At 48.0% G+C, this 22,550-nt stretch overlaps 2 protein-coding genes and 1 long non-coding RNA gene across 3 annotated transcripts in view; 2 read left to right on the top strand and 1 right to left on the bottom strand.

Moving 5' to 3' along the window:
* LOC124021117 (ras-associating and dilute domain-containing protein-like) overlaps window positions 1–3,450 on the top strand; it is a 71,332-nt gene extending 67,882 nt beyond the window's left edge. The window contains 1 exon segment of the mRNA XM_046336448.1: window positions 1,212–3,450. Within this exon segment, the coding sequence (XP_046192404.1) occupies window positions 1,212–1,311 (100 nt within the window). The 3' untranslated portion in view covers window positions 1,312–3,450.
* A 493-nt stretch (window positions 3,451–3,943) lies between these two features.
* LOC124021121 lies at window positions 3,944–5,224 on the top strand. The gene is made up of 2 exons (XR_006836202.1): window positions 3,944–4,835; window positions 4,917–5,224. It is a non-coding gene; the product is annotated as an uncharacterized LOC124021121 (long non-coding RNA).
* Window positions 5,225–11,763: 6,539 nt separating this feature from the next.
* Window positions 11,764–21,670, bottom strand: LOC124021118 (forkhead box protein K1-like; the record flags this gene model as incomplete). The annotated part of the gene is given in 5 exon segments (XM_046336450.1): window positions 11,764–13,893; window positions 14,058–14,231; window positions 16,513–16,797; window positions 17,193–17,359; window positions 21,477–21,670. Coding segments are annotated over 5 exon segments (1,041 nt in total), but the record flags the coding sequence as incomplete, so codon positions are not given.
* Window positions 21,671–22,550: the final 880 nt, after the last annotated feature.

Here is a 22,550-nt window from a genome sequence, read left to right as displayed (position 1 = left end):
TAGCGGGACCAGCATGATGGGAGCAGACTACCAGAGGTGAGGATACTAGGGGGACCAGCATGATGGGAGCAGACTACCAGAGGTGAGGATACTAGAGGGAGCAGACTACCAGAGGTGAGGATACTAGGGGGACCAGCCTGATAGGAGCAGACTACCAGAGGTGAGGATACTAGGGGGACCAGCATGATGGGAGCAGACTACCAGAGGTGAGGATACTAGGGGGACCAGCATGATAGGAGCAGACTACCAGAGGTGAGGATACTAGGGGGACCAGCCTGATGGTAGCAGACTACCAGAGGTGAGGATACTAGGGGGACCAGCCTGATAGGAGCAGACTACCAGAGGTGAGGATACTAGGGGGACCAGCCTGATAGGAGCAGACTACCAGAGGTGAGGATACTAGAGGGACCAGCCTGATAGGAGCAGACTACCAGAGGTGAGGATACTAGGGGGACCAGCCTGATAGGAGCAGACTACCAGAGGTGAGGATACTAGAGGGACCAGCCTGATAGGAGCAGACTACCAGAGGTGAGGATACTAGCGGTTAACGGGACCAGCCTGATAGGAGCAGACTACCAGAAGTGAGGATACTAGGGGGACCAGCCTGATAGGAGCAGACTACCAGAGGTGAGGATACTAGGGGGACCAGCCTGATGGTAGCAGACTACCAGAGGTGAGGATACTAGCGGTTAACGGGACCAGCCTGATAGGAGCAGACTACCAGAGGTGAGGATACTAGGGGGACCAGCCTGATAGGAGCAGACTACCAGAGGTGAGGATACTAGCGGTTAACGGGACCAGCCTGATAGGAGCAGACTACCAGAGGTGAGGATACTAGGAGGACCAGCCTGATAGGAGCAGACTACCAGAGGTGAGGATACTAGGGGGACCAGCCTGATGGGAGTAATACAGCTCTACCTCTCTCCTGTCTTTCATTAATATTGAATCTGTGGTGATCACTATGTAATACAGCTCTATCTCTCTCCTGTCTTTCATTAATATTGAATCTGTGGTGATCACTATGTAATACAGCTCTACCTCTCTCCTGTCTTTCATTAATATTGAATCTGTGGTGATCACTATGTAATACAGCTCTACCTCTCCTGCCTTTCATTAATATTTCATCTGTGGTGATCACTATGTAATACAGCTCTATCTCTCTCCTTACACCTTTCCTGTCTCTCTTTCCTCCGCTCCTCCCCCTTCTCCAGTGCTGTGGATCTGATTCGTCTAGGTGGAGGACGCCTGCGTTTCCTGGTGGCCAAGTCAGACCTGGAGGTCTCGGAGAAGATCAGCGCTTCGTCCTGCTGACTGGAGGGAACGGCGGGAATCTCCACGGGAACCGCTGCCCCCACAGCTCCACCAGGAGAGACGAGGAAGAGAGGAGATGGATTCCAGGGAACCGCTGCTCCCACAGCTCCACCAGGAGAGACGAGGAAGAGAGGAGATGGATTCCAGGGAACCGCTGCCTCCACAGCTCCACCAGGAGAGACGAGGAAGAGAGGAGATGGATTCCAGGGAACCGCTGCCTCCACAGCTCCACCAGGAGAGACGAGGAAGAGAGGAGATGGATGCCAGGAAGATGGACAGATCCTGGAACGAGGAGATACTCTCCTGCGAGAGAGACGGAGCTTTCCATCAGTCCCTAGTATCACATGCACAGACACACACACATCGGCCTCAGAACTCAGACGGTGATGGTTGGAGAAAAAAACAAACTGAAAATCCACAAATGAATCGATCAAAAGCACCAAAACACTCTGGGAAGAGACTCAGGAATTGATCAGGAGTTTCGCGACACGAGGAGTCAACAGACACCTTTAAAAAACCAGACAGACATTCGCTGTTACCACGGTAACACACGCCCTGCCTGGATTGGCGGAGGTACCGAGTCACCCCCCCCCCAGAACCCCCCTGACTCCCATTGTCTCTGAGTATGACTGCCAAGGCATTCCGACCAATCACCTGCGAATAGTCAGTGATTTGAAGCAAAGTCTAACCAATCAGTCTCGAGCGTTAACCCCTTCCAGCCGGGGTTCTTTTAAAGCACAGTGGAGTTAGTTTGGGGTCCGATGCTCCTCCCCCGAAGTCAACAATACAATGCTATCAATCAAACATGTTGTGGGGAATAGACTCAGGAGTTCTTTAGGGGTCCGATGCTCCTCCCCTGAAGTCAACAATACAATGCTTTCAATCAAACATGTTGTGGGGAATAGACTCAGGAGTTCTTTAGGGGTCCGATGCTCCTCCCCCTCCTCCCCTGAAGTCAACAATACAATGCTATCAATCAAACATGTTGTGGGGAATAGACTCAGGAGTTAGTTTGGGGTCCGATGCTCCTCCACCGAAGTCAACAATACAATGCTATCAATCAAACATGTTGTGGGGAATAGACTCAGGAGTTAGTTTGGGGTCCGATGCTCCTCCACCGAAGTCAACAATACAATGCTTTCAATCAAACATGTTGTGGGGAATAGACTCAGGAGCAGGTTCATGTGTGTGTGTGAGCAGATCTTTATTCATATTATAACCCAGAGATTGTAGCTTTCTGATCTGTTCTTAAACCTGGGGCCACTGTTAAACGATCTGCTGACCGAACCATTGAGATTCAATGGGGAAATGTCCATGTTGGCCTCTCATTGACTGTATATACATGCTATGTACATATCAATGTGCCCTTCCACACTCTGTGTGGAGGACTGTTGGAGTGACATGCTCTATTGAAGAATGTTGTGATGCTCTATTGAAGAATGTTGTGATGCTCTATTGAAGAATGTTGTGATGCTCTATTGAAGAATGTTGTGATGTTCTATTGAAGAATGTTGTGATATTCTATTGAAGAATGTTGTGATATTCTATTGAAGAATGTTGTGATGTTCTATTGAAGAATGTCGCAATGTTCTATTGAAGAATGTTGTGATGTTCTATTGAAGAATGTCGTGATGTTCTATTGAAGAATGTCGCAATGTTCTATTGAAGAATGTTGTGATGTTCTATTGAAGAATGTCCTGATGTTCTATTGAAGAATGTCGTGATGTTCTATTGAAGAATATTGTGACGTTCTATTGTTCTGAAAGAATGTCATCATGAACCCTGTTTATAGCTGATGCTAACCTGTGTCCTGTTCTCGTCCACATTTCTAGACCATTAGAAGATTAGTGTTCAGCACTTTCTGACCGCCCCCGTAGGTTGTTCTGAGGGCAGCTCCGCCTCCAGGGAACTGGCAGAACAAAGCCATTGGTTGGATGAAAACTCAGTGACATGTCAGTGGGCGGGGTTTACAGGGGAGAGTCAAATAAGAAAAGGCCTTGGGTGGTAGGTTGCCACAAGTTCTCATTTACAACTGTGACCTGACCAAGATAAAGCAAAGCATTGCAACACAAACAACAACACAGAGTTACACATGGAGTAAACAAACGTGCAGTCAATAACACAATAGAAAAATCTATATACAGTGTGTGGAAATGAGGTAGGATAAGGGAGGCAAGGGCAAAAAAATAATTTCGTTCCAGTCATTGGCAGCAGAGAACTGGAAGGAAAGGCGGCCAAAGGAGGAATTGGCTTTGGGGGTGACTAGTGAGATATACCTGCTGGAGCGCATGCTACGGGTGGGTGTTGCTATGACGACCAGCGAGCGGAGATAAGGCGGGGCTTTACCTAGCAAAGACTTATAGATGACCTGGAGCCAGTGGGTTTGGCGTTGAATATGAAGCGAGGGCCAGCCAACGAGAGAATACAGGTCGCAGTGCTGGGTGGTATATGGGGCTTTGGTGACAAAACGGATGGCACTGTGATAGACTGCAGCCAATTTAGAGTGTTGGAGGCTATTTTGTAAATTACATCGCCGAAGTCAAGGATCGGTAGGATAGTCAGTTTTACGAGGGTATGTTTGGCAGCGTTAGTGAAGGAGGCTTTGTTGCGAAATAGGAATGCCGATTCTAGATTTAATTTTGGATTGGAGATGCTTAATATGAGTCTGGAAGGAGAGTTTACAGTCTAACCAGACACCCAGGTATTTGTAGTTGTCCACGTATTCTAAGTCAGAACCGTCCAGAGTAGTGATGCTGGACCGGCGGGCAGGTATGGGCAATTTTGTCCTCCGCTGGCCCAGTGGACAAGGCCTCTGGTGGCCCAGTGGACAAGGCCTCTGGTGGCCCAGTGGACAAGGCCTCTGGTGGCCCAGTGGACAAGGCCTCTGGTGGCCCAGTGGACAAGGCCTCTGATAGACCAGTGGACAAGGCCTCTGATAGACCAGTGGACAAGGCCTCTGATGGACAAGGCCTCTGAAAGACCAGTGGACAAGGCCTCTGATAGACCAGTGGACAAGGCCTCTGATGGACAAGGCCTCTGATAGACCAGTGGACAAGGCCTCTGATGGACAAGGCCTCTGATAGACCAGTGGACAAGGCCTCTGATGGACAAGGCCTCTGATGGACAAGGCCTCTGATGGACAAGGCCTCTGATAGACCAGTGGACAAGGCCTCTGATAGACCAGTGGACAAGGCCTCTGATAGACCAGTGGACAAGGCCCAGTAGAATAGGGACTAGAAGGTCCCAGGTTCTAATCTTACCGATGGCCTTTGTTTATTTCAGCGTAAAGCTGATACCTAGAGTCGATGGTGCCACCCCCCCCCTGACAATGATTTTAAAGTTTGATAATCCAGATCTGTTTACACTCTTAACATAAAGATACGTCTCCCTGACGACCTCGGCAGCTGGTCGGAAAGATCAGATCACAATCGCTTCTTTAAAAAAATTATAATAATAATCGTCCACACCTGGGGGAAAATAAATAATGTAGGTACAATCAGAATGTGGACACATGTGAGCACCAGGTATAAAACAGGCCCTGAAGGAGTGAAAGCCAATATCCTCAATCAGAATGTGGAGAATATCAGGACACATGTGAGCACCAGGTATAAAACAGGCCCTGAAGGAGTGAAAGCCAATATCCTCAGAATGTGGAGAATATCAGGACACATTTGAGCACCAGGTATAAAACAGGCCCTGAAGGAGTGAAAGCCAATATCCTCGTGTGCGTCGGTCGACACATCAATGACGTCATTATTTAACCTTGTATTTGTACTTCATAGTGTTAATGGTTTGTACCAGTCCTTTTGTTTCATACAAGCAGCATGTCTCCGATCTGATGATCTTTTCAATATTTATACTCTTTAAGCACCACAGGATTATTGACTATTAATAAACTGTTGACAGGAAGTGACAACGTCTCTTTGTCCTCATTCTTTGAGAAAAAAACTAAAGGTAGAAGGGATTCAATGTGAGATGTGTTCACGACGCACGGCTCACGATGATGCACTTTGAAGGGTCAACGTTTAACGTGAATCTCCGCAGACATCTTGGAAAACGCCTTTAAAAAATGCCATCTTTTCAGCTGTGTAGTGATTTGCGCTATAGTTCATGTAAATAAAAATGTTTTGATAAAAAAAAAAAAGACTGGACACAGCAGATCAACGAGAATTTTTATTTGTGCTACAAATTTTTTAAAAACAGATCAAACATTTTAAAATACATTTTTACTTTTTCTTCTTCTCAAAAAAAAAACGATTTAATAGAATAGCAAAAATACTTTCAGCAAAACACAACATCTCAACCCACCTTGAAATAGCTTTCGTTTAGCAGTGTTTATTTATTTATTTTATGTTGTTTTTTGTGCAACAATCATAGATTTTATATAAAGACTTGTGATCAGCAGATGAGAAAAAACACCAAACGAAGGGTGAAAAACAACATTGTGAAGTGTTACAAAAAAAAATGTCCTGATTTAGTTCTAAACAAAACAGGCTAAAGCTGAGGAATAGAACCTACAGAATCCAGTACATTCCGTCAGTAGAACCACCTCTGGACCAGCACTCTACTGCCGAGACGAGGAACACTAGGGGCAGGACAACTACCTGGCTACAGCACAGACACTACAGACTACAGAGTCAGAGAGAAACAGGAGGGTGAGGAGTCAAACAGGACAGTCAGAGAGAAACAGGAGGGTGAGGAGTCAGAGAGAAACAGGAGGGTGAGGAGTCACACAGGACAGAGTCAGAGAGAAACAGGAGGGTGAGGAGTCACAGGACAGAGTCAGAGAGAAACAGGAGGGTGAGGAGTCAAACAGGACAGAGTCAGAGAGAACCAGGAGGGTGAGGAGTCAGAGAGAAACAGGAGGGTGAGGAGTCACACAGGACAGAGTCAGAGAGAAACAGGAGGGTGAGGAGTCACACAGGACAGAGTCAGAGAGAAACAGGTAGAAACAGGAGGGTGAGGAGTCACACAGGACAGAGTCAGAGAGAACCAGGAGGGTGAGGAGTCACACAGGACAGAGTCAGAGAGAAACAGGAGGGTGAGGAGTCACACAGGACAGAGTCAGAGAGAAACAGGTAGAAACAGGAGGGTGAGGAGTCACACAGGACAGAGTCAGAGAGAACCAGGAGGGTGAGGAGTCACACAGGACAGAGTCAGAGAGAAACAGGAGGGTGAGGAGTCACAGGACAGAGTCAGAGAGAAACAGGAGGGTGAGGAGTCACAGGACAGAGTCAGAGAGAAACAGGAGGGTGAGGAGTCACACGACAGAGTCAGAGAGAAACAGGAGGGTGAGGAGTCACACGACAGAGTCAGAGAGAAACAGGAGGGTGAGGAGTCACACAGGACAGTCAGGTAGAAACAGGAGGGTGAGGAGTCACACAGGACAGAGTCAGAGAGAAACAGGAGGGTGAGGAGTCACACAGGACAGAGCCAGAGAGAAACAGGAGGGTGAGGAGTCACACAGGACAGTCAGGTAGAAACAGGAGGCTGAGGAGTCACACAGGACAGAGTCAGAGAGAAACAGGAGGGTGAGGAGTCACACAGGACAGAGCCAGAGAGAAACAGGAGGGTGAGGAGTCACACAGGACAGTCAGGTAGAAACAGGAGGGTGAGGAGTCACACAGGACAGTCAGAGAGAAACAGGAGGGTGAGGAGTCACACAGGACAGTCAGGGAGAAACAGGAGGGTGAGGAGTCACAGGACAGAGCCAGAGAGAAACAGGAGGGTGAGGAGTCACACAGGACAGTCAGAGAGAAACAGGAGGGTGAGGAGTCACAGGACAGAGCCAGAGAGAAACAGGAGGGTGAGGAGTCACACAGGACAGAGCCAGAGAGAAACAGGAGGGTGAGGAGTCACACAGGACAGTCAGGGAGAAACAGGATGGTGAGGAGTCACAGGACAGAGTCAGAGAGAAACAGGAGGGTGAGGAGTCACACAGGACAGTCAGAGAGAAACAGGAGGGTGAGGAGTCAAACAGGACAGAGTCAGAGAGAAACAGGAGGGTGAGGAGTCAGAGAGAAACAGGAGGGTGAGGAGTCAAACAGGACAGAGTCAGAGAGAAACAGGAGGGTGAGGAGTCAGAGGACAGAGTCACACAGGACAGAGTCAGAGAGAAACAGGAGGGTGAGGAGTCACACAGGACAGAGTCAGAGAGAAACAGGAGGGTGAGGAGTCACACAGGACAGAGTCAGAGAGAAACAGGAGGGTGAGGAGTCACAGGACAGAGTCAGAGAGAAACAGGAGGGTGAGGAGTCAAACAGGACAGAGTCAGAGAGAACCAGGAGGGTGAGGAGTCACAGGACAGAGTCAGAGAGAAACAGGAGGGTGAGGAGTCACAGGACAGTGTCAGAGAGAAACAGGAGGGTGAGGAGTCAAACAGGACAGAGTCAGAGAGAAACAGGAGGGTGAGGAGTCACAGGACAGAGTCAGAGAGAAACAGGAGGGTGAGGAGTCACACAGGACAGAGCCAGAGAGAAACAGGAGGGTGAGGAGTCACACAGGACAGTCAGGTAGAAACAGGAGGGTGAGGAGTCACACAGGACAGTCAGAGAGAAACAGGAGGGTGAGGAGTCACACAGGACAGTCAGGGAGAACCAGGAGGGTGAGGAGTCACAGGACAGAGTCAGGGAGAAACAGGAGGGTGAGGAGTCACAGGACAGAGTCAGAGAGAAACAGGAGGGTGAGGAGTCAGAGAGAAACAGGAGGGTGAGGAGTCAGAGGACAGAGTCAGAGAGAAACAGGAGGGTGAGGAGTCAGAGAGAAACAGGAGGGTGATGAGTCAAACAGGACAGAGTCAGAGAGAAACAGGAGGGTGAGGAGTCACAGGACAGAGTCAGAGAGAAACAGGAGGGTGAGGAGTCACAGGACAGAGTCAGAGAGAAACAGGAGGGTGAGGAGTCAAACAGGACAGAGTCAGAGAGAAACAGGAGGGTGAGGAGTCAGAGAGAAACAGGAGGGTGAGGAGTCAAACAGGACAGAGTCAGAGAGAAACAGGAGGGTGAGGAGTCAGAGAGAAACAGGAGGGTGAGGAGTCAAACAGGACAGAGTCAGAGAGAAACAGGAGGGTGAGGAGTCAAACAGGACAGAGTCAGAGAGAAACAGGAGGGTGAGGAGTCAAACAGGACAGAGTCAGAGAGAAACAGGTCAGAGAGAAACAGGAGGGTGAGGAGTCACACAGGACAGAGTCAGAGAGAAACAGGAGGGTGAGGAGTCAAACAGGACAGAGTCAGAGAGAAACAGGAGGGTGAGGAGTCACAGGACAGAGTCAGAGAGAAACAGAGAGAAACAGGAGGGTGAGGAGTCAAACAGGACAGAGTCAGAGAGAAACAGGAGGGTGAGGAGTCAGAGAGAAACAGGAGGGTGAGGAGTCAGAGAGAAACAGGAGGGTGAGGAGTCAGAGAGAAACAGGAGGGTGAGGAGTCAGAGAGAAACAGGAGGGTGAGGAGTCAGAGAGAAACAGGAGGGTGAGGAGTCAAACAGGACAGAGTCAGAGAGAAACAGGAGGGTGAGGAGTCAGAGAGAAACAGGAGGGTGAGGAGTCAGAGAGAAACAGGAGGGTGAGGAGTCAGAGAGAAACAGGAGGGTGAGGAGTCAGAGAGAAACAGGAGGGTGAGGAGTCAGAGAGAAACAGGAGGGTGAGGAGTCAGAGAGAAACAGGAGGGTGAGGAGTCAGAGAGAAACAGGAGGAGTCAGAGAGAAACAGGAGGAGTCAGAGAGAAACAGGAGGGTGAGGAGTCAGAGAGAAACAGGAGGGGAGGAGTCAGAGAGAAACAGGAGGGTGAGGAGTCAGAGAGAAACAGGAGGGTGAGGAGTCAGAGAGAAACAGGAGGGTGAGGAGTCAGAGAGAAACAGGAGGGGAGGAGTCAGAGAAACAGGAGGGTGAGGAGTCAGAGAGAAACAGGAGGGTGAGGAGTCAGAGAGAAACAGGAGGGTGAGGAGTCAGAGAGAAACAGGAGGGTGAGGAGTCAGAGAGAAACAGGAGGGTGAGGAGTCAGAGAGAAACAGGAGGGTGAGGAGTCAGAGTCAGAAACAGGAGGGTGAGGAGTCAGAGAGAAACAGGAGGGTGAGGAGTCAGAGAGAAACAGGAGGGTGAGGAGTCAGAGAGAAACAGGAGGGTGAGGAGTCAGAGAGAAACAGGAGGGTGAGGAGTCAGAGAGAAACAGGAGGGTGAGGAGTCAGAGAGAAACAGGAGGGTGAGGAGTCAGAGAGAAACAGGAGGGTGAGGAGTCAGAGAGAAACAGGAGGGTGAGGAGTCAGAGAGAAACAGGAGGGTGAGGAGTCAGAGAGAAACAGGAGGGGGAGGAGTCAGAGAGAAACAGGAGGGTGAGGAGTCACAGGACGGAGTCAGAGAGAAACAGGAGGGGGAGGAGTCAGAGAGAAACAGGAGGGGGAGGAGTCAGAGAGAAACAGGAGGGTGAGGAGTCACAGGACAGAGTCAGAGAGAAACAGGAGGGTGAGGAGTCAGAGAGAAACAGGAGGGGGAGGAGTCAGAGAGAAACAGGAGGGGGAGGAGTCACAGGACAGAGTCAGAGAGAAACAGGAGGGTGAGGAGTCAGAGAGAAACAGGAGGGTGAGGAGTCAGAGAGAAACAGGAGGGTGAGGAGTCAGAGAGAAACAGGAGGGTGAGGAGTCAGAGAGAAACAGGAGGGGGAGGAGTCAGAGAGAAACAGGAGGGTGAGGAGTCAGAGAGAAACAGGAGGGTGAGGAGTCAGAGAGAAACAGGAGGGTCAGAGAGAAACAGGAGGAGTCAGAGAGAAACAGGAGGGGGAGGAGTCAGAGAGAAACAGGAGGGTGAGGAGTCAGAGAGAAACAGGAGGGTGAGGAGTCAGAGAGAAACAGGAGGGGGAGGAGTCAGAGAGAAACAGGAGGGTGAGGAGTCACAGGACAGAGTCAGAGAGAAACAGGAGGGTGAGGAGTCAGAGAGAAACAGGAGGGGGAGGAGTCAGAGAGAAACAGGAGGGGGAGGAGTCAGAGAGAAACAGGAAGGGGGAGGAGTCAGAGAGAAAGAAAAAGGGAGAGCTAGATTATTATTATTATTATTTTTGTAAGTTATAAATTGTAGCTGTGTAGTTAAGTTCAGTTGGTCCCAATTTTCAATTCCCCTGACAAAAAAAAGGTTCTTCCTGCTTACAGAGTATCACAGTCTTGTGTATTCTGTAACGTTGCAGAGAGAGAAGCACGTTTCAGATCAGGACATGGGGTTTGTTGACTTATAGGGAAGGGAGATGGAAGTTATAGCCTTCTGGAGGTCTGCAGTAGTGCACTATGTAGGGTACAGGATGCCATTAGGGAAGCACACTTCCAGAAGGTTCTACCTCCTACCCTGCAAGTCACAAACACCCCATGTACCGATCTGACACGCGCTTCTCTCTCTGCAACGTTTACAAAATAAAAGTCCTGTTCTGAAGCAACATTACAAAATAAAAGTCCTGTTCTGAAGCAGTCTGCAACATTACAAAATAAAAGTCCTGTTCTGAAGCAGTCTGCAACATTACAAAATAAAAGTCCTGTTCTGAAGCAACTTGCAACATTACAAAATAAAAGTCCTGTTCTGAAGCAGTCTGCAACATTACAAAATAAAAGTCCTGTTCTGAAGCAACTTGCAACATTACAAAATAAAAGTCCTGTTCTGAAGCAGTATGCAACATTACAAAATAAAAGTCCTGTTCTGAAGCAGTATGCAACATTACAAAATAAAAGTCCTGTTCTGAAGCAACTTGCAACATTACAAAATACAATTCTTCCTCCTTAACGTTAAAAACATTCTTTAATGTTAAAAGTAAAAGTTCCCTAGATAAAACAACAAAAAATTAGAAATATTTAAGGCTTTTTAAAGGGATAAAATGATAATGCTAAAATATTAAACTGTACACACAGCTGAGATCCACACCTGGGGTCACACAGCTGAGATCCACACCTGGGGTCACACAGCTGAGATCCACACCTGGGGTCACACAGCTGAGATCCACACCTGGGGTCACACAGCTGAGATCCACACCTGGGGTCACACAGCTGAGATCCACAGAGTAGTACAGAGTATTATAGTATAGTACAGAGTATTATAGTACCATATCACCTGTGTGACCCAGGTGTGGTATACAGTATTATAGTATAGTACAGAGTATTATAGTACAGAGTAGTATAGTATAGTACAGGGTATTATAGTATAGTACAGAGTAATATAGTACAGAGTATTATAGTACAGAGTAGTATAGTATAGTACAGGGTATTATAGTATAGTACAGAGTAATATAGTACAGAGTATTATAGTATAGTACAGGGTATTATAGTACAGTACAGAGTATTATAGTATAGTACAGGGTATTATAGTATAGTACAGAGTATTATAGTACAGAGTATTATAGTACAGTACAGGGTATTATAGTATAGTACAGAGTATTATAGTACAGAGTAGTATAGTATAGTACAGGGTATTATAGTATAGTACAGAGTAATATAGTACAGAGTATTATAGTATAGTACAGGGCATTATAGTATAGTACAGAGTATTATAGTATAGTACAGAGTAATATAGTACAGAGTATTATAGTACAGGGCATTATAGTATAGTACAGAGTATTATAGTATAGCACAGCGTATTATAGTACAGAGTAATATAGTACAGAGTATTATAGTATAGTACAGGGCATTATAGTATAGTACAGGGCATTATAGTATAGTACAGAGTATTATAGTATAGCACAGAGTATTATAGTATAGTACAGAGTATTATAGTATAGTACAGAGTATTATAGTATAGCACAGCGTATTATAGTACAGAGTAGTATAGTACAGAGTAGTACAGTACAGTACAGAGTATTATAGTACAGAGTATTATAGTACAGAGTATTATAGTACAGAGTATTACAGTACAGAGTATTATATTATAGTACGGAGTATTATATTATAGTACATATTATAGTACAGAGTATTATAGTATAGTACAGAGTATTATAGTACAGTACCGAGTATTACAGTACGGAGTATTATAGTATAGTACAGAGTATTATAGTACAGTACCGAGTATTATAGTACAGAGTATTATAGTATAGTACAGAGTATTATAGTATAGTACAGAGTATTATAGCACAGTACATAGTATTATAGCACAGTACAGAGTATTATAGCACAGTACAGAGTATTATAGTACAGTACAGAGTATTATAGTACAGAGTATTATAGTATAGCACAGAGTATTATAGTACTGAGTATTATAGTATAGTACAGAGTATTATAGTACAGAGTATTATAGTATAGTACAGAGTATTATAGTACAGTACCGAGTATTATAGTACAGAGTATTATAGTATAGCACAGAGTATTGTATTATAGTACAGAGTATTATATTATAGTACAGAGTATTATAGTATAGTACAGAGTATTATAGTACAGAGTATTATAGTATAGTACAGAGTATTTGCAGTGTGTGTCGTTGACCCAGGTTAGAACTCAGCACCTTCTAATGATGAAATTAAACACAATCAGATCGTCTAAATTAGATTACCCTCCTCCCTCCTCGCCTCTTTCCTCTCTTCCTCCATCCTCCCTCCTCTCCTCTCCCCTCTCTTCCTCCCTCCTCTCCTCTGAACACACACCGGGTCCTGCAGGGCCCCTCCTCTCCTGAGCCACAGTGTCTGCTGGTACTTAACTCAAACCTAAAGCAGAACACTACGTTGGGAGTAGGGCTCTGGTCTGAGGCAGTACACTATGTTGGGAGTAGGGCTCTGGTCTGAGGCAGTACACTACGTTGAGAGTAGGGCTCTGGTCTGAGGCAGTACACTATGTTGGGAGTAGGGGTCTGGTCTGAGGCAGTACACTACGTTGGGAGTAGGGCTCTGGTCTGAGGCAGTACACTATGTTGGGAGTAGGGCTCTGGTCTGAGGCAGTACACTATGTTGGGAGTAGGGGTCTGGTCTGAGGCAGTACACTACGTTGGGAGTAGGGCTCTGGTCTGAGGCAGTACACTATGTTGGGAGTAGGGCTCTGGTCTGAGGCAGTACACTATGTTGGGAGTAGGGCTCTGGTCTGAGGCAGTACACTACGTTGGGAGTAGGGCTCTGGTCTGAAGCAGTGCACTATGTTGGGAGTAGGGCTCTGGTCTGAAGCAGTATGGGACACAAGCCTTTATCTACTAGGTGACACCTGGGGGACCCAGGGGTCAGAGGGTGAACCAGCAGACACTGGGACCCAGGGGTCAGAGGGTGAACCTGCAGACACTGGGACCCAGGGGTCAGAGGGTGAACCAGCAGACACTGGGACCCAGGGGTCAGACTGGTGAGATGGTTCACCCAGAGAGGCTCCTCCTCCTCCTCCTCCTCCTCCTCTAGACACCAGGTCAAGGGGTTAGAGTTCAGCAGTTCTACATTCTGTTGTCGTGTGGCTGAGAACTCATGGCCACGATGACTGGCTGCTGAATGGGGGGAGGAGCCGCCTCGTCCTCCTCCATCTTAGGCCTCTTAGCCTGGGGGTCGCCTGTCACTTCCGGCCCAACATCAGGCCCCGCGCTGGGCTGTCTGCTCACCAGGACTGGGGGGGAGCTGGAGGCCTGGGCTGCCAGGATCTGGAGAGGACTGGTCAGAGCTGGGGATGGGGATGGGAGGTGAGGAAGAGGAGAGAGGAAGGGACAGAGTCAATACAACACCATAATGAGACATAACTCACCATGCATCAAATGAAATTAACATACCAACCATGTCAACAACAACAACAACAAAAAAAAACACCGGTTGCTAAGGTAGCCGTACCGTAAGCGTTGGCGACGCCGGTAGCCGCGGCGACGGCGGCGGTGTGTTTGCCGTTCTGAGTGACAGGGCGGACAGGAAGTTGGTGCAGCCCCAGAGATATGCCGCGCCCCTCTGACCCCTGTTGAGCTCCCTCCAACGACTGGATCACTCGCTCCCTGTTCTGCTGCTGCGAGTCTGGGGGAGAAATGTATTCATATAATTAATAATAATATAATAATTAATTAATATTAACACCGATATAAAACAACATGTAAAGCTGAAATAAAAGATCCCAGAAGATGTTCCATACGTACAAAAATGCTGATTTCTATAAAATTTTGTGCACAAATTTGTTTACGTCGCTGTTAGTGAGCATCTCTCCTTTGTCAAGATAATCCACCCCCCCCGACAGGTGTGGCATGTCAAGAAGCCGATTAAACGGCAGGATCATTACACAGGTGCACCTTGTGCTGGGGACAATAAAAGGCCCCTCTAAAATGTGCAGTTTTTTTTGTCACACATCACATCGCAACGCAACAGGCGTCTCAAGTTGAGGGAGTGTGGAATCGGCCCGCTGACTGCAGGGAATGTCCGCCAGAGAATTGAATGTTAATTTCTCTACCATGAGCCACCTCCAACGTGAGGAAACCGGCCTCACAGGCCACGTGTAACCACGGCAGCCCAGGACCTCGTCACCCGCGGGATCGTCTGAGACCAGCCACTCGGACAGGTGATGAAACTGTACGTTTGCACAACCAAAGAATTTCTGCACAAACTGTCAGAAACGGTCTCAGGGAAGCTCATCTGTGTGCTCGTCGTCCTCAGGGTCTTGACCCGAGTGCAGTTAGGCGTCGTAACAGACTTCAGTGGGCAAATGCTCGCCTTCAAAATGGCCACTGGCCTCGCCGGAGAACCAGTCACCTCAGGCTTCAGCATGATAATGTACCAGAGCCCCATGTTGCAAGGATCTGGACACAGTTCCTGGAAGATGAAAATGTCCTTCCACGGCCTGCACACTTACCTTCATTTTAAAGTGACATATCTTATGTCTCTTTATAATAAAAATATATATATATAAGATATGTCTCTTTATAATAAAAATATATATGTATATATCTTATATATATATTTTTATTTTATTTTAAAGTGACATATCATATTTTTTATTATAAAGAGACATATCTTATATATATTTTAATTTTAATTTTAAAGAGACATATGTTATATATATTTTTTAATTTTGAAGTGACATATCTTATATATTTATTTTAATTTTAAAGTGACAAATTTTATATATATATATATTTTTTAAAGTGACATATCTGTAACCAACACATGTCTTTGTTCCCAGTCCTGTGAAATCCATAGATTAGATTAATTTATTTCAGATGAATTAATTTCCTATGAACTGTAACTTGAGTAAAATCTTTGAAATTGTTGCATAGATAAATATTTATTTTGGTGGCAAGGAAAAATTCAAATTTTGGATATTTTCCTTGCCACCAAAATAAAAGTTGACATAAATAGGTGTATAAAATAATCCAGTACCTCCTTTTCCCTGTCTATTTATTTATTTATTTATTTATTTACACCTATTTTATGTCCACTTTTATTTTGGTGGCCAGGGGAAAAAAGAAAAAGTCAGATTTTGAATAAAAATCGACCAGATTGACAAAAAAAAAACAGCAGCTGGAAAACAAACTGTGAAAAAAAAGGTTGTGTTCAGCGAATGTGACAAATACAATTTGATTTGACATGTGAGAAATATACAGTATTCAGACCAGATTCACTCACTAAAAATAAGTTGCTTTTTTGCTTTCTCATTATGGGGTATTGTGTGTAGAGTATTTTTGTAATATATATATTTATTTTTAAAGAATAAGGCTGTAATATAAAATGTTGAAAAAGTCCTGAAAACTTTCCCAGAAGGCACCATTTATACAGTGCCGTGCCAAAGTATTCGGCCCTCTTGAACTTTGCGACCTTTTGCCACATTTCAGGCTTCAAACATAAAGATATAAAACTGTATTTTTTTGTGAAGAATCAACAACAAGTGAATAATTTTGCACGCCCAATTTTTTCAGTTTTTGATTTGTTAAAAAAGTTTGGTATATCCAATAAATGTCGTTCCGCTTCATGATTGTGTCCCACTTGTTGTTGATTCTTCACAAAAAAAAAAAAAGTTTTATATCTTTATGTTTGAAGCCTGAAATGTGGCAAAAGGTCGCAAAGTTCAAGGGGGCCGAATACTTTCGCAAGGCACTGTACACAGTATGCATCAGATCCATAAGGAACCCTATAAACCTTCAGCGCAATACACTCGTGGAGATTTCAAAGGATTTGATTGGTGTAAGCAATATGGTTCCATTTCTACCTAGCCTATCAGAGGGCGATATTACTAATCACTGGTCAAATCCTCTCAGATTGTAGGGTCTAGGAGGGTTCATTTGGGATTGGGGTCACAATCCAGCCGTACCTCTCTGCTCGCCGGTGCCCTCTGCTCCCTGCTGGCCAGCGCCGGTATTACCACGACTCTGGCCCCCGCCGGGGGTGAGGATGTACCCGTTTGGGGGGTGGGAGGCCGTAGCCGTGGTGACCAGACGGAGCATGGTGAGGGTGTTGGGTGGGCTCTGCAGCATGTGGAGGGTCTGTCCCCCAGCGACTCCGGGGCCCGAGAACAAGGCTAGGGGTTTACCCATCCCCGAGGGCAGGGGGTGGGGCGGGGCGGCCATGATCACAGGCTGGCCATGTACTGGAGAACCTGGGGGGGGACACAAACACTGTCTTTAGTTGTCTGAGCATCTGTAGATGCCTTCCTACCTGGGGAGCTCTGTATCTAGTGAGGAGGACAGGTTATGGTGTAGATGTGTCCCTACCTGGGGAGCTCTGTATCTAGTGAGGAGGACAGGTTATGGTGTAGATGTGTCCCTACCTGGGGAGCTCTGTATCTAGTGAGGAGGACAGGTTATGGTGTAGATGTGTCCCTACCTGGGGAGCTCTGTATCTAGTGAGGAGGACAGGTTATGGTGTAGATGTGTCCCTACCTGGGGAGCTCTGTATCTAGTGAGGAGGACAGGTTATGGTGTAGATGTGTCCCTACCTGGGGAGCTCTGTATCTAGTGAGGAGGACAGGTTATGGTGTAGATGCCTTCCTACCTGGGGCGCTCTGTGTATATCTGTACTCTGGTACGGAGGCCAGTTTGTGAGCGAGGTCGTGGTGGTGAGACAGCGGAGATCCCTCTCTAGAGAGACACTCTGGGGTCTGAAGACCACTGGAGGGAGGGGAGAGGAGACCCTGGTGGGTGGGGGAGGCTGGGGCACTCCTAGAGAGGGGGAATGGTTAGGGCATTAACACACTGCAAACACAACACCCTCCAGCAAAACCCCCCCTCCAGCGAAACACGCCCCCCTCCAGCGAAACACACCACCCTCCAGCGAAACACACCACCCTCCAGCGAAACACACCACCCTCCAGCGAAACACACCACCCTCCAGCGAAACACGCCCCCCTCCAGCGAAACACACCACCCTCACCTCTCAGACTGAGAATGGGACTTTTCATAAATCATGAATCATGATAAATCATGTGAGGGGAACGGCACCTCAGTACCTCCAGGCTCTGATCAGGCCCTACACCCAAATAAGGGCACTGCGTTCATCCACCTCTGGCCTGCTCGCCTCCCTACCACTGAGGAAGTACAGTTCCCGCTCAGCTCAGTCAAAACTGTTCGCTGCTCTGGCTCCCCAATGGTGGAACAAACTCCCTCACGACGCCAGGACAGCGGAGTCAATCACCACCTTCCGGAGACACCTGAAACCCCACCTCTTTAAGGAATACCTAGGATAGGATAAAATAATCCTTCTCACCCCCCCCCCTTAAAATATTTAGATGCACTATTGTAAAGTGGTTGTTCCACTGGATGTCATAAGGTGAATGCACCAATTTGTAAGTCGCTCTGGATAAGAGCGTCTGCTAAATGACTTAAATGTAAATGTAAATGTCATAAGGTGAGAGCGAACACACACTCCAGGATGGTTTCAGACACAGACCTTACTGAGAGAGAGACTTCCTGTGTTCTATCCAATCACACCTTACTGAGAGAGAGACTTCCTGTGTTCTATCCAATCACACCTTACTGAGAGAGAGACTTCCTGTGTTCTATCCAATCACACCTTACTGAGAGAGAGACTTCCTGTGTTCTATCCAATCACACCTTACTGAGAGAGAGACTTCCTGTGTTCTATCCAATCACACCTTACTGAGAGAGAGACTTCCTGTGTTCTATCCAATCACACCTTACTGAGAGAGAGACTTCCTGTGTTCTATCCAATCAGACCTTACTGAGAGAGACTTCCTGTGTTCTATCCAATCACACCTGACTGAGAGAGAGAGAGACTTCCTGTGTTCTATCCAATCAGACCTTACTGAGAGAGAGACTTCCTGTGTTCTATCCAATCACACCTTACTGAGAGAGAGACTTCCTGTGTTCTATCCAATCAGACCTTACTGAGAGAGAGACTTCCTGTGTTCTATCCAATCAGACCTTACTGAGAGAGAGACTTACTGTGTTCTATCCAATCACACCTTACTGAGAGAGAGACTTCCTGTGTTCTATCCAATCACACCTTACTGAGAGAGAGACTTCCTGTGTTCTATCCAATCACACCTTACTGAGAGAGAGACTTCCTGTGTTCTATCCAATCAGACCTGACTGAGAGTGAGACTTACTGTGTTCTATCCAATCAGACCTTACTGAGAGAGAGACTTCCTGTGTTCTATCCAATCACACCTTACTGAGAGAGAGACTTCCTGTGTTCTATCCAATCACACCTTACTGAGAGAGAGACTTACTTTGTTCTATCCAATCAGACCTTACTGAGAGAGAGAGAGACTTACTGTGTTCTATCCAATCACACCTTACTGAGAGAGAGAGACTTACTTTGTTCTATCCAATCAAATGAGAGCAGAGAGAGGAGAGAGGGGAGAGTTAAATAGAAAGAAGGATTATAACTGTTTAACTGACAGAGAGGAGAGGACAGAGAGGAGAGGACAGAGGAGAGAGGACAGAGGAGAGAGAGGACAGAGGGGAGAGGACAGAGGGGAGAGGACAGAGGGGAGAGGACAGAGAGGAGAGGACAGAGAGAGGAGAGGACAGAGAGGAGAGAGGACAGAGAGGGAGAGGACAGAGGGGAGAGGACAGAGGGGAGAGGACAGAGGGGAGAGGACAGAGGGGAGAGGACAGAGGGGAGAGGACAGAGGGGAGAGGACAGAGGGGAGAGGACAGAGGGGAGAGGACAGAGGGGAGAGGACAGAGGGGAGAGGACAGAGGGGAGAGGACAGAGAGGAGAGGACAGAGGGGAGAGGACAGAGGGGAGAGGACAGAGGGGAGAGGACAGAGGGGAGAGGACAGAGAGGACAGAGAGGACAGAGGGGAGAGGACAGAGAGGAGAGGACAGAGAGGAGAGGACAGAGAGGAGAGGACAGAGAGGAGAGGACAGAGAGGAGAGGACAGAGAGGGACAGAGAGGACAGAGAGGAGAGACAGGAGAGGGAGAGGACAGAGAGGGAGAGGACAGAGGGGAGAGGACAGAGAGGAGAGGACAGGGAGAGGACAGAGAGGAGAGGAGGAGAGGACAGGGAGAGGACAGAGGGGAGAGGACAGAGAGAGAGAGGACAGAGGGGAGAGGACAGAGGGGAGAGGACAGAGAGGAGAGGACAGAGGGGAGAGGACAGAGAGGGAGAGGACAGAGAGGAGAGGACAGAGGGAGAGGACAGAGGGAGAGGACAGAGGAGAGAGGACAGAGGGGAGAGGACAGAGGACAGGGGAGGACAGAGGACAGAGGGAGAGGACAGAGGGGAGAGGACAGAGGGGAGAGGACAGAGAGGAGAGGACAGAGGGGAGAGGACAGAGAGGAGAGGACAGAGAGGAGAGGACAGAGGGGAGAGGACAGAGAGGAGAGGACAGAGGGGAGAGGACAGAGAGGAGAGGACAGAGAGGACAGAGAGGAGAGGACAGAGAGGAGAGAGGACAGAGGGGAGAGGACAGAGGGAGAGGACAGAGGGGAGAGGACAGAGGGGAGAGGACAGAGAGGAGAGGACAGAGGGGAGAGGACAGAGGGGAGAGGACAGAGAGGAGAGGACAGAGAGGAGAGGACAGAGAGGAGAGGACAGAGAGGAGAGGACAGAGAGGACAGAGGGGAGAGGACAGAGAGGAGAGAGGGGAGAGGACAGAGAGGACAGAGAGGAGAGGACAGAGAGGAGAGGACAGAGAGGAGAGGACAGAGAGGACAAAAGGGAGAGGACAGAGAGGAGAGAGGGGAGAGGACAGAGAGGAGAGAGGGGAGAGGACAGAGGGGAGAGGACAGAGGGGAGAGGACAGAGGGAGAGAGGACAGAGAGAGGACAGAGAGGACAGAGGACAGAGGGAGACAGAGAGAGGACAGGAGAGGACAGAGAGAGAGGACAGAGAGGACAAAGGGGAGAGGACAGAGAGGACAGAGGGGAGAGGACAGAGGACAGAGAGGGAGAGGACAGAGGGAGAGGACAGAGAGGGGAGAGGACAGAGAGGGAGAGGACAGAGGACAGAGAGGACAGAGAGAGGACAGAGGGGAGAGGACAGAGGGGAGAGGACAGAGGGGAGAGGACAGAGGGGAGAGGACAGAGGGGAGAGGACAGAGGGGAGAGGACAGAGGGGAGAGGACAGAGGGGAGAGGACAGAGGGGAGAGGACAGAGGGGAGAGGACAGAGGGGAGAGGACAGAGGGGAGAGGACAGAGGGGAGAGGACAGAGGGGAGAGGACAGAGGGGAGAGGACAGAGGGGAGAGGACAGAGGGGAGAGGACAGAGGGGAGAGGACAGAGGGGAGAGGACAGAGAGGAGAGGACAGAGAGGAGAGAGGACAGAGAGGAGAGAGTTAAATAGGGGTTTACAGGTCAATAATCTAAAAAAAATAATATATGCCATTTAGCAGACGCTTTTATTAAAGCGACTTACAGTCATGTGTGCATACATTCTACGTATGGGTGGTCCCGGGGATCGAACCCACTACCCTGGCATTACAAGAGCCATGCTCTACCAACTGAGCTACAGAAGGACCAGAATACATCAATACATCAAGGATGGTCTGAAGAGAAGCTACTGTACTACAACCCTGCACTATAACACACCTGGTTCTACTAACAGTTACTCTTCACGAATTTGATTAGCTAGAGGTCAGCTAGAGGTCAGGGATTAGCTAAAGGTCAGCTAGAGATCAGGGATTAGCTAGAGGTCAGGGATTAGCTAGAGGTCAGCTAGAGGTCAGGGATTAGCTAAAGGTCAGCTAGAGATCAGGAATTAGCTAGAGGTCAGGGATTAGCTAAAGGTCAGCTAGAGATCAGGAATTAGCTAGAGGTCAGCTAGAGATCAGGGATTAGCTGGAGGTCAGGGTTGAGGGGTCGTACCTGGACGAGAGCGGTCCGAACGGCGTGCGGAAGCAGGCCACGCCCCTCTGCCGCCTCTTCCTGAAGGCTTGCTCCACCAGTTTGCCCTCAGAGGCAGAGTCCACGCGCCAGAAACTACCTTTCCCAGGCTCCTCCTGGCTACGGGCCACCTTCAGGAAGTAGCGGTTCAGAGACAGGTTGTGGCGGATCGAGTTCTGGGAACAGAGGAAGGGGAGGAGAGTTGGTGATACTTCGGAGGAAGAACACAACATTACATCAAAAACCTAGTTACCTGGTAGTAGGGGTAGGTGATGTGTCTAGTTACCTGGTAGTAGGGGTAGGTGATGTGTCTAGTTACCTGGTAGTAGTGGTAGGTGATGTGTCTAGTTACCTGGTAGTAGTGGTAGGGGTAGGTGATGTGTCTAGTTACCTGGTAGTAGGGGTAGGTGATGTGTCTAGTTACCTGGTAGTAGGGGTAGGTGATGTGTCTAGTTACCTGGTAGTAGGGGAGGTGATGTGTCTAGTTACCTGGTAGTAGTGATGTGTCTAGTTACCTGGTAGTAGGGGTAGGTGATGTGTCTAGTTACCTGGTAGTAGGGGTAGGTGATGTGTCTAGTTACCTGGTAGTAGGGGGAGGTGATGTGTCTAGTTACCTGGTAGTAGGGGTAGGTGATGTGTCTAGTTACCTGGTGGTAGGGGTAGGTGATGTGTCTAGTTACCTGGTAGTAGGGGTAGGTGATGTGTCTAGTTACCTGGTAGTAGGGGGAGGTGATGTGTCTAGTTACCTGGTAGTAGTAGATGGTAGGGGTAGGTGATGTGTCTAGTTACCTGGTAGTAGGGGGAGGTGATGTGTCTAGTTACCTGGTAGTACCTGGGGTAGGTGATGTGTCTAGTTACCTGGTAGTAGGGGTAGGTGATGTGTCTAGTTACCTGGTAGTAGGGGTGGTGATGTGTCTAGTTACCTGGTAGTAGGGGTAGGTGATGTGTCTAGTTACCTGTAGTAGTAGGTGGGGTTACCTGGTAGTAGGTGATGTGTCTAGTTACCTGGTAGTAGGGGTAGGTGATGTGTCTAGTTACCTGGTAGTAGTGGGTAGG

The sequence above is a fragment of the Oncorhynchus gorbuscha genome, unplaced genomic scaffold, assembly GCF_021184085.1.
Source record: "Oncorhynchus gorbuscha isolate QuinsamMale2020 ecotype Even-year unplaced genomic scaffold, OgorEven_v1.0 Un_scaffold_1055, whole genome shotgun sequence".
Lineage (NCBI taxonomy): Eukaryota > Metazoa > Chordata > Actinopteri > Salmoniformes > Salmonidae > Oncorhynchus > Oncorhynchus gorbuscha.
The sequence above is the reverse complement of the archived record's forward strand: the minus strand, read 5'-3'. Positions and strand labels throughout refer to the sequence as shown.